Source organism: Corythoichthys intestinalis, chromosome 22 (genome assembly GCF_030265065.1).
Source record: "Corythoichthys intestinalis isolate RoL2023-P3 chromosome 22, ASM3026506v1, whole genome shotgun sequence".
Classification (NCBI taxonomy): domain Eukaryota; kingdom Metazoa; phylum Chordata; class Actinopteri; order Syngnathiformes; family Syngnathidae; genus Corythoichthys; species Corythoichthys intestinalis.
This window is the reverse complement of record NC_080416.1, coordinates 3,555,481-3,566,998: the sequence shown is the minus strand read 5'-3', so window position 1 is coordinate 3,566,998 and position 11,518 is coordinate 3,555,481. Positions and strand designations below refer to the sequence as shown.

Sequence of the window (11,518 nt, the reverse complement as noted above, 5' to 3'; positions counted from 1 at the left end):
AATAAGTGTTCTGCCAAAATGTGCTACACCTGCAAAATGTCTTCAAGAGGCAAATTTGACACCGTGCTCTTTCATCTTTAGATGCATACAGTGCTGGCCAAAAGTATAGGCACCCCTGCAATTCTGTCCAATAATGCTCAATTTCTCCCAGAAAATGATTGCAATTACATATGCTTTGATAGTAATATCTTCATTTATTTTGCTTGAAATGAAAAAAAACACACAAAAGAGAATGGAAAATGCATCATTCTTGAGATCAGAGGTCTTGTTCTATAGATTTATTGGAAAAAATCATATTATCAGTCATTACAATTGCGTTCAAGTACAAAAGGAGTACATATAAAAGTTAAAACTTCACATGAGACAAACAATAGAGAGATTCACTTAGATTGGAAAATTGAACAGTCTTTCGCTCAGGTACAGTACAAACTCATCAGGACTTATGTCACACAAACACTGATGGTAGAACAGCGAAATTGGCTGCAGTCTCAGGATTTTTACATCTTTGGGTCCTCACACAGGGTGCAACCAGGTTTCAGGTCTGCCTGTCGCTCCATTTGGATGGTGATGGAATGGAAGTTGTAAGACGAGTAACAGGCCTGCGTCATTTCTCGCAGAACTGTCTGAGCATCTACGGATTCATCTGTAATGAGGCGAGATGGGTGAAAAAGCATTCATATTAGCAAACATTTTAAATGATTTGCACATGTATTTATAACCGCACAAATGTAAATGCTTAGATATGTAAAATAGTAAAATAAAAAGTAGGAATCTTCCTTAATATATGTTGAGATACTGCATTTGCCCAAATAAAATGCTTGCAGTACCGCAATTTGTTTTAAAATGACACAATCGCCGTCTGGATTCAGAACGGTAAAAATTAGGGTTGGGAATCTCTGGCATGAAGCCGATTCGATATGTATCTGGATACACAGGTTACGATTCGATTAAAAAACGATACATTTTTAAGGCCAAGCGATTCGATACGATTCGATATAGTTTAAGAACGATACGGTTCGATACAGAGTGAAAACGATACGATAGTAAACATTTGTTGTGTGTGTTCGTACAGTATTTTAAAAATATAAAAAAGACCACATTTTTTAATAGCAAAATTAACAAAATTTCATACCAATGTTATGTTTTATTTTTTATGAGAAAAAAAATAAGGCTTACTATATGACCGTCATTTTCTTGGATGGGATTGATAATACAATAAAACTCCAGTCACAGAAAACAATAAAGTGTAGTAACTCAATTACTGTATTTCCTGGTGTTTTTAACACAAGAGGTAAGTAATTTAAGTACAAACTTTCAATGTAAACATCTTACAAACAAAAAATATTATATGCAGCAGCTCTTGAAAAAAAAAATTAAACCTGCTAGTGTTATCATAAATAAATAATAAATTATGCTTTTCGACTGGTATAATTGGGGGAATAAAAACATAGCATTTTCGACAGGTCAATAATCATTACTTTAACCTAATACACAGCAAAGTCATTCACTTATGCCCGTGCTTCCTCATTTTTTATTGCTCATCACTGTCCGTATCTTTTTAAGCAGACTGCGTTTCATGGAAACAATATGCCGCCCTTTCCAGCATTGTAGTGGGTTATTTTTCAGGGTTAAAACTCACGATTTCTGTACCACTCCACACTTCACACAAGCTCTGTCCCATGCGAACAGATCTGGCTGCCTTCATCACTTCAAAGTCTGACTTTTGTTTTCCTGGGTGCGTTGAAAATCAATCACAGCACGTCGCTGCCGTCGGTGATCACACTGTCCATTGTTTTAGCATGTTGCTTCGTTGCCACTACTAGTTTCGTTTTCGTTTTGGGCTGTGAAGAAAACGCTACACTGCGTACGTTACAGTGGTTTCGTTAGCTCTCGCGTTGTTATGACACACCCGTGACGATCAGGTAATGACGGCGACTAGTAGCGGTTCTGCCGAAATGCATGGGAAGTAACTTGTGGCAACCACGACTGTGAGTAGTGCTTGTCCATATTATATCATGCGTGCGGTCTCGATCTAAGTGTGCGCTGTGTGGTGAATGACGCGCACTTGTGTCATTCACTGAAAGACACAAGCGCAGCATGTGAAGTAAAAGCTAAAATATCATTTTAAGCTATACATTGAACTAGGCATTAGAAGCCGATTCTTGTGCTCACGATAGCCGAATTCTATCTCTACTATCGGTTCACTGAATATTTAATGGCTAATTACTGCCGAATGGTAACTTTACTATCGATACATCTGTATCTCTCACCTGGAAAACCGGATATCCGGTCGTATCGGTTTATCGTTCTCATGCTTAGTAAAAATCACAATTCTTGGCAACACACTTAGCAACTCACCTATGGCCACATGCGCAGACAGCACAGCCTGGTTGACGGTGAGGGCCCAGATGTGAAGGTTGTGGACCGCCGTGACCCCTTTCACTGCCAGCAGACCATCCCGGACCTCACCATACCTCACCCCTGCCGGGGTACCTGAGGCATAAATTTCATTGTACAGACATGGACAGCTACTACTATATCAACAGGTTTGAAACATGCATTTCAGATGACAGGCTCACCTTCCATCAAGACAATTAGAATATCTCTCATAATGGTGAAGGTGGTACCCAAAACCAAGATGGAGAAGAGGAACGTGCAGATTGGGTCTGCTATCTTGTATTCTGGCTGAAATATTGAGATTGAATTGAGATGTTATCTCTATCCAAACCATGAACACGTGATCGCATGTACACTACTGTATGAATTACCTTCTGTTCTCTAGAGCAGTGTTTTTCAACCTTTTTTGAGTCACTGCACGTTTTTACATTGGAAAAAAAATCTCGCAGTGCACCACAAACCAAAAATGTTTGAAAATACTTTCTGTACGGTATATTTAATTAATTAGTTAGTTAGTTTCTCAATAGTTATACTTACTCAGTGTGAAACATGAGCCTGTTTAGATGAACACCAAGCCAATATCCTGGCAGGAATCTACTTCAACAGCTCTCAGTCCGTTTTTATTTTTTTATTGCAGTTAGGCTTGAAAAGCTCAGAATTATCAGAAAAGGGGACTTTAGCAATGTCTTTAACCGCATCATGGCCGAGCACCTCGCCGACAATGGCTTTGTACACAAGAAGTATTCATGTGTCTGTCACAGTGTGGGAATTTTTGGATTTAGCAACAACTTCAGCAACAAGCCTTTTAGGGGTCTCTCATTTACCTATGTAGTTTTCCCTTAAAGTTGCCCGTTTCTCTGTTTTCACAAAGGCGAACAAAATAGTCCATCGACTTGTTTTGAAGCGACAAGTGTTTAGTTTAGAGAGGACGTTTATGGCACCATGTGCTGCTCATGTTGCATTCAAGAACTGCTTGGATTTCTAGCCATCAGCCACCGTGGCAATTGCAGGAAATCGGCCTCCCGGCAAAGCTACCTGAACAGCGACAGCTGAACCAGATGGCGTTTCGCTGGCGCCGCTCCAGCAAGTCGGCCGGCAAGGCCAAACTCCGCGCGTCCACTCCGGTGTTAACCCTTTGTACTGACTCCATTTCGAACGGTTTGATGAAGGCTCACCGAAAACAGGCTGACAATTTATTCGTCGACAATAGTCAAAAGCAAGGCAAAACAGACGACGGAAAGGAAATGCTGGATCCAGTGTCAGCAAAACAACGGATACACCGAAATGTCCCCAAGAAGCGACAGTTGTTATCTAAATGTTCAGTCTTTTGAAAACTGTGGTGGAGTGGGACGGGCGGAAGGCGTGCCTGGGTGTTGTCTTGGGATCATCGTTCTATGGCAGGTTTGGGCGGTCAAGTTCGTGTGTCATCTTTCGTGGCTGGGACGTGGTTGCCACGGCAACTGAGGCATGTCTTGACATCGAAGGCGCCGCGCTATCAATTTGTTGCCTCGGTAGGGCGCGAGTGTCCTTACCCACCGAAGAGCCGTTGACGTCCTTTCCTTCGCTTATCAGGCGAGGGCTGATAAGGTGATCCACTTTACTGTGTCAAAGGGCATGGAGAGACGTCCCTCAAACTATGGTTAAATGCTTAATTATAATGAATGTGTTAGACTAATGCAAACAATTATATGTAACTATTCCCTTCACTATCCTCGACAATGTGTATGTCGACACTTGACGAATCTAATCAAATGATGTACAATACTTTTTGGGGTCCACATTGTTGCAGACAGAAAGTTGGCTGATTCGAGCCGTTCTTGAACTCATCTGCACACGACCGAGAACTTTCTACCTACCATTTCCTTCCTACTGCAACTCAGCCCGACGACATTTAAAAAAATAAAAGCGATGGATAATAACACCGGTTGAAAAACACTGCTCTTGAGGCTTTTACATGCACTCTGCAAATCACCTTGAAGAAGATGATGATAGCACTGACAAGCACGCTGAGGCTCTGCAGAAGATCACCCACCACATGCACAAAGGCCGCACGCACACTCGCATTGGCCTGATGCATCCGCCCTACTGAAAGAAACAAATCATAGAAAAAGAACAAATTCGTATTTTCTCAACAAATGGGTAACAAATGGCCTCAATATCAGTTATAATACTGTATGACAATATTAGATTTCTAAAGCCTCGGTCAGACCTGCAGCCAAAATCTGATTTTTAGCCAATCCAGATTGAAACTGGTTGGCTCTTTTGTATAGTCTGAACAGTCCCATTACACAGAAATCTGATTTTTGCGAAATGGATTGAGTCGTTTCACATCAGATATGGACAAGATCCTTCTCAGTATGAACAGTTCAGATGGGATTTGACTAGGGTTGTTCCGATCATGTTTTTTTGCTCCCGATCCGATCCCGATCGTTTTAGTTTGAGTATCTGCCGATCCCGATATTTCTCGATTCGATTGTTTTTTTTTTTTGCTCCCGATTCAATTCCAATCATTCCCGATAATTTTTCCCGATCATATACATTTTGGGAATGCATTAAGAAAAAAATGAAAAAAACTCAGACGAATATATACATTCAACATTCAGTACATATGTACTGTATTTGTTTATTATGACAATAAATTCTCAAGATGGCATTTACATTAACATTCTTTCTGTGAGAGGGATCCACGGAAAGAAAGACTTGTGACTTTGTATATTGTGACTAAATATTGCCATCTAGTGTATTTGTTGAGCTTTCAGTAAATGATACTGCAGCCATGCCCCAATGCATGATGGGAAGTGGAACCATGACTGTGCGTCGTGCTACCAATGGATATATCTTCTCTGCTTTGGGAAATAACTTAAGGTATTAAGACAAAGATAACTTGCCACCTTGCTTCCCCACATTGCTTCCCATGATATTTCTAATCATAGGGAGAGGGATTGCAAGGATTTAGCCAATTGAAGGAAGTCTCCGAAGGCTGCCAAAATTCACTCTACTCATTATGCGCTGCCTTTTATCACTCTATATAGGTAAAACGGCGTCATTACAGATTGAGCGCGACAATGAGTGAGAGGGTCGTGCAGCGTATACATAAATTGCGTTAAGTATTTAAAACGTTAACGTGACACATTTTTTAATAAATTAAATGCCCCGCTCCCCTGTCAATACATTATGAAGTCTATGACCCATCAAACATCTCACGTTGAAAATGCGTGAATAAACATACCCTGATCATCCCCATTTTGCTCTACATCAGCAAAATCTTTTAAACTGGAAATCCGGGAGTCTCCTTTCTCGTGACTGTGGCCGTGTGAAGAGAGTCCGCCATGACTGTGGCCATGGCCAGATTGATGAAGAGTGAGGGCCATACTGCTCAAAAAGATATGTGTGCGGCCATTCAAGAAGTATCAATATAAACGTAAAGAAAAAACAGATCATTTACTCACACAATGTTGGCCAAAACAGCACAGCCCGAGGTTATGAGCATGACCGTGCCCTCGATTTCGTAGTCGTCACTGATGAGGCGCTCCACGGCCAAGTAAACCAACACTCCCGTTACCATCCAGATGGTGAACACCGACATTAGAGCACCCAGGACTTCTGCAAGGATGATGAAACGAGCAGAGCGGTCAAGAATAGGCTGGTATGGAAAAACTACTGTATTTTTTAGCATAGGCGGAGATTAACTTTTGGGGCAGGGGGGCACTACATGTTGATGACCCCGAAATGCAGTGTCAGCAATAAAATTAGCTCACAAAAATATTTGTAATAATAAATTGACAATGAGCGTTTTTTGTTTCCAATCATTCTTGAGGGGAATTCTAAATCAGTCTGCTTAGGCAATACTTTTCGCCAAGATCGTCAACCATTGAATATGGTACGCCCGCCGGTGTCATGCCAATGTAGTTACCCCAGTCAAAAATTGTATCCCCTGGGCGGAGCCAAATGGCGGTGGATTTGTGTCTTTATTATTCAATCAAAAATGTTTTTGCTTCAATCAAAATATATATTTTCAATCCAAAAAAAGTCACTTCAATCAAAAAACAAATGAATGCAAAAATAAATTTGAAACTCAAAAAAATGCATGTGAAAGCTATTTTTCTTTGATTTGATTTTTTTTTTTTTTTATTGATTGAAGCGACTTTTTTGATTGAAGTAATCTTGATTGTGTTTGGGCCACATTTTGGCTAGGATTTTTGTGTCTTTATTATTCAATCAAAAAATAAGTTGCATCAAAAAATATATTATTTTCAAAAAGAAAAATCACTTCAATTAAAAAAAAAAGAAAAATTTCAATCATGGAAAAAGTTTTTGAATGCGAACAAATATTTGAGATTGAAAAATTTGCATTTGAACACTTTAATTTTTTTAATTTTTTGAGTTTTTTTGATCGACGCAATCCATTTTGTGTTTGGGCCATATTATGGCTAGGACATTTGTGTCTAAATAATTCAATCCCCCCCAAAAAGTTGCTTCAATCATAAGAAATATTTTCAATCAAAGAAAAATTTTTTTTTTAATTATATGCAAAGTAAATGATAGCCTGAGGTGCTAGTCACATGATCTGTTCAAAAATTAAAATAATAATAAAAATAAAAACTTCATGCAATGACACTTTTCGGCCACCGGGGGCTGCCCCCCCCCTTAAAATCCACTTATGTTTTTCAAACTATAAATTGCACCAGCCAAAAAATGCACAATGAAGGGAGAAAAAAACATAAGTCGCATTGGACTAGGCAGCTTATAGTCCGAAAAAATACGGTATATGAAAACTATATTTCAACAATACCACCTGCCACCCGCCCAGTTCAAATGGATTGGACGTCTACAAATTCAATTTACAGCAGAAGGAAGAAAAAAGCTTGTTTTTCTTTTCATTACTTGTTTAGTAAAATATTGTAGAAATGTCCAAACCCTAACCTGCACGGTGCCATCCGTAGCTGAGTTTGTGCGTGGCCGGTCTGGAGGAGAGCCACAAGGACAACAGGCTGATGACGAAGCTAGTGAAGTCCACCAACAGGTGAGCGGCATCGGTCATCACTGCGAGGCTTCCCGCGAAATAACCCCCTTTGGGAGGGGGGGAAAAAAAAAGGGAAAATATTTTCAATGAAGTGCGAAATGTAAGCATATGGTACGAATTGAAAAATCTTGACTCACCCAGGATTTCGCCAATCATGAAAACCAGGCAGACGACAGACACCACATATAAGCGCTTCCTGGCCACTTTTTTCTCTCTCTCACGGTCTTCCTGCGCGTGGCTGTTGTCATGACAATGTTTCACGCTACCAGATGTGTCTGGATTCAGTCCCTCTAGGCTGAGAGCGGCAAGGAAATGAATTTATCAAAACACCAACTTAAATAAATAAATAATTAATAAAAAGGGACCTTCATGTCTGTGATTTCTGCATTGCGACCCTTGTTATTCAACCCCTAGCAAAAAGTATGGACGAACACTCACACAGACATTTTATCATGTAGACGAAACTCAGATAAAAAGCTTGAAAAATTAATGAATTAGTTCAAAAGTGCAACTCTTTAGCATTCAAAAACACGAAATGAATAAAAACATTGTGGTGGTCAGTAAATGGTAATTTTATAGAGCAAGTGCAGGGAATTATAAATGTAATCACTCCTTTCTGAGGAAAAAAATATGGAATCATGAGAAACATACAAAGAAATAATCAAAACATCTCTAGTATTCAGTAGCACCACCTCTGGCCACCTCTAGTCCATGCCTCAGTCTTTGGTCCCAACTCTCTTTGATTGCAGTTGCCAGATCATCCTTGCAGGTCGGAGCCTTGCTTTTTTTTTTTTTTTTTTTTAATTTCCACCACAGGTTTTCAATAGGGTTGAGATCTGGGCTATTTGCAGGCCATGACATTGACTGGATGAGTCTTTCTCCAAGGAATGCTTTAATAGCTTCAGCTCTGTGGCACGATGCATTGTCATCTTAGAAAATGACATATTTTCAATTAAAGGGATAAGAAAGCTGTCTAAAATGTCAATGTAAACTTGTGTATTGAAGATTTAACCACATTGCCTTTGCCTGACATGCAGCCCCAGATCATCAAGGACTGGGGGAATTTTGATGTCTTCTTCAGGCAGTCATCTTTGTAAATCTCCCTGGAATAGCATCACACAAAAGTTCCGGCATCATCACCTTGTCAAGAGTCAAGAATCTGCATTGGACAAGGTGTCAAGGTCAAGAATCTGCATTGGACAAGGTGATGATGCTGGAACGTTTGTGTGGTTCTGTTCCAGTGAGATTGAGTTATTTTGAGGGGATGATAAATTAACTCTGTTATATAAACTGCACACAGACTACTTTTCATTGTGTCAAAGTGTCATTTTGTCAGTGTTGTCCCATGAAAAGATATGCTTAAATATCTGCAGAAATGTGAGGGGTGTTCTCACTTTTGTGATACACTGTATATACTATATATATATATACACACACACACACACACACACACACACACTGGCTGTCAAAATTATCGCGTTAACGTGCGGTAATTAATTTTTTTAATTAATCACGTTAAAATATTTGACGCAATTAATGCACATGCCCCGCTCAAACAGATTAAAATGACAGCAGTGTAATGTCCGCTTGTTACTTGTTTTTTGGTGTTTGGCGCCCTCTGCTGGCGCTTGGGTCCAAATGATTTTATGGGTTTGGGGAGTGAGCATGGTGTAATTATTGACATCAACAATGGCGAGCTACTAGTTTATTTTTTGATTGAAAATTTTACAAATTTTAATAAAACGAAAACATTAAGAGGGGTTTTAATATAAAATTTCTATAACTTGTACTAACATTTATCTTTTAAGAATTACAAGTCTTTCTATCTATGGATCGCTTTAACAGAATGTTAATAATGTTAATGCCATCTTGTTGATTTATTGTTATAATAAACAAATACAGTCCTTATGTACCGTATGTTGAATGTATATATCCATCTTGTGCCTTATCTTTCCATTCCAACAATAATTTACAGAAAAATATGGCATATTTTATAGATGGTTTGAATTGCGATTAATTACGATTAATTAATCTTTAAGATGTAATTAACTTGATTAAAAATTTTAGTCGTTTCACAGCCCTAATAATTATATATAATAGATATACATGTATTGTGAGGGTCTGTGCTTGTACGCTGCGCTCACTTACATCCTGTGCATCTCCTGAGGCTAAGCCCCCCCGTTCATAAAACCTAGTGACGCCTCTGCTAGCTATTTTTCTGATTTCAACAAATCTGAGTCAAATTTACTTGAAGCACTGGCAGATCATTTTACTAATTTCTAGTGAATTTACACTGAATACCAGGGGAGGTGTATTTTTGCAGTGTATAATTAATGTTGTACTGAGAATTCAGGAGGGGAGCTTAATATGAAGTACGATACATCCTTGCCTGTCTATTATGGAAAAAACTGGCGATTAAAGTATTTATTATTATTATTATTCACGCACAAAAGCTGTACTTGTGCATGAGTACTAACTACAGCCACTTTGGCCACCTGTGGCCAGTAGGAGAATTGGATTTATGCATGGATCTGAGGAGGAAAGTAGAAATCTCATGACTACTGCGCACTGCGCACAGCTCCTTTTGCCCAAAGCACGGATGAAGCCTCGAGCAACACTCTACTTCACACGTTTGCACACTGCTAATCCCAACAGGGTCTAGTCCCGTGTGGAAAAGACAAACTATCAACAAAGTGAATGGGGAGGGGAAAAAAATAGTATTTCACCAACAATAACACGAGGAAAAAACTGTTTTCTCATTTTCTGGCGAGGCTGACTTCAGTATGATTTAACAGGTTAATAAATTTATTTAAAAAATTTGAAATTTAGTTAAATTATTTTTCTTTAAAATAAAACGGCTTACCTTCCAATGTTACTGTAGCTGCTTTTAAAGTCAGAAATCAAACGCTGTTTCTCGGAATCCTGAGATTTGAACATGACTGACAAGGTGAAGGTCACAGCTGAAGGGAATCCCTCACAATTGGAAGGAGAGACTACACCGACTGAAAAGTTTTAAAAAAGCAAAGAATTTTAAAAAGGGGAAAAAAAGTGTCGAGTTAATATAGTGAGAGTTATCTAAATTGTAGCAGAGAGTTGTCGACCTTACTTTGTTCGGAGTTGATGAAACGTCATGACACATGACCGTGCAGTTTGCAGTGTGCAGAACAGACGGACCCCAATTGGTGATTCATCCGCAACCTTGTGACCTCGACACCGTGTGCAAAAACAAATCAAGAAACAGTAGCGCTTGCAGCAAATTTCATCCTAATTATTATGATGATTATTTTTGACTCAGTAGCTGCCATTGACGGCCGTAGACGCTCATGAGCATCCTCCCAGTTTAAAAGAATTGGACGTCTATTGTTGACAAGGCAATGAATTAAAAGGAAATCTGTAAAATGTATGTAAACACGTATTGTAATTTGGATGTAAAGTCATTCATTCGCATTGGTGCACCTAAATACATGTTTTGGGCACACTCAACAGGGAAAACACAATCACAAGTGTCGAACTCAAGCACCAAGCGGGGATAGATCCAGCCCACCACATAATTTTGTGTGACCCACGAAAGTTTATCATGTGCATTGACTGAAATAAAATTGAAATAAAATTTCTTTCGCCCAAGATATTTCGTCAAACCCTGAATATGCGTCATTGTGCTTCCTTTAATGTAATTTTCATGGTGTAATATTTCTTTTTTCCGGTGGATAAGAGGCTCTAATAATTTAAATAAATGTACTACCCAAATCAGCCACGTGATGGCGACAAACACGGCGTGTTTTCATTCAAGTTTTCATTCTAATACTGTACTACGTAAAAAAATTCTTTCACTTTTACACCGAAAAAATTGCGATTCTCCAAATAAACTTCCTCTTCGATGTTTTTAGTTGATCTTATATTGTAGGAAATGCACTCTAGGCAAGTTTTACTTTTATAAATTGACAGTAAGTAAAATACTGCATAAACGTTCTGACCGGATGGACATTTTAGCTTATTAACAGTGGGTAGTAACCATTGCTGTTAATACCTGGCTGGCCAAAAGTATTCTGCAATTCTGACAGATAATGCTCAATTTCTCCCAGAAAATGATTGCAATTA

The 11,518-nt window shown here is 39.0% G+C and overlaps 1 protein-coding gene across 2 annotated transcripts; it reads right to left on the bottom strand.

Moving 5' to 3' along the window:
* Window positions 1-250: 250 nt before the first annotated feature.
* Window positions 251-10,655, bottom strand: LOC130910638 (proton-coupled zinc antiporter SLC30A2-like). Of its 2 annotated transcripts, none has more exons than XM_057828103.1 (10): window positions 10,527-10,655; window positions 10,284-10,422; window positions 7,558-7,715; window positions 7,321-7,467; window positions 5,847-6,000; window positions 5,627-5,769; window positions 4,370-4,479; window positions 2,580-2,685; window positions 2,359-2,493; window positions 251-643 (listed from the first exon to the last, which is right to left on the bottom strand). In XM_057828103.1, the coding sequence occupies exons 2-10, from the start codon at window positions 10,355-10,357 to the stop codon at window positions 498-500; spliced, it is 1,173 nt and encodes a 390-aa protein (XP_057684086.1). In that variant the 5' UTR covers window positions 10,358-10,422; window positions 10,527-10,655; the 3' UTR covers window positions 251-497. The 2 variants fall into 2 exon arrangements, with proteins under 2 accessions (XP_057684086.1, XP_057684085.1); XM_057828102.1 differs by having other exon boundaries at window positions 252-643; window positions 4,370-4,482.
* Between the last annotated feature and the right edge of the window lie 863 nt (window positions 10,656-11,518).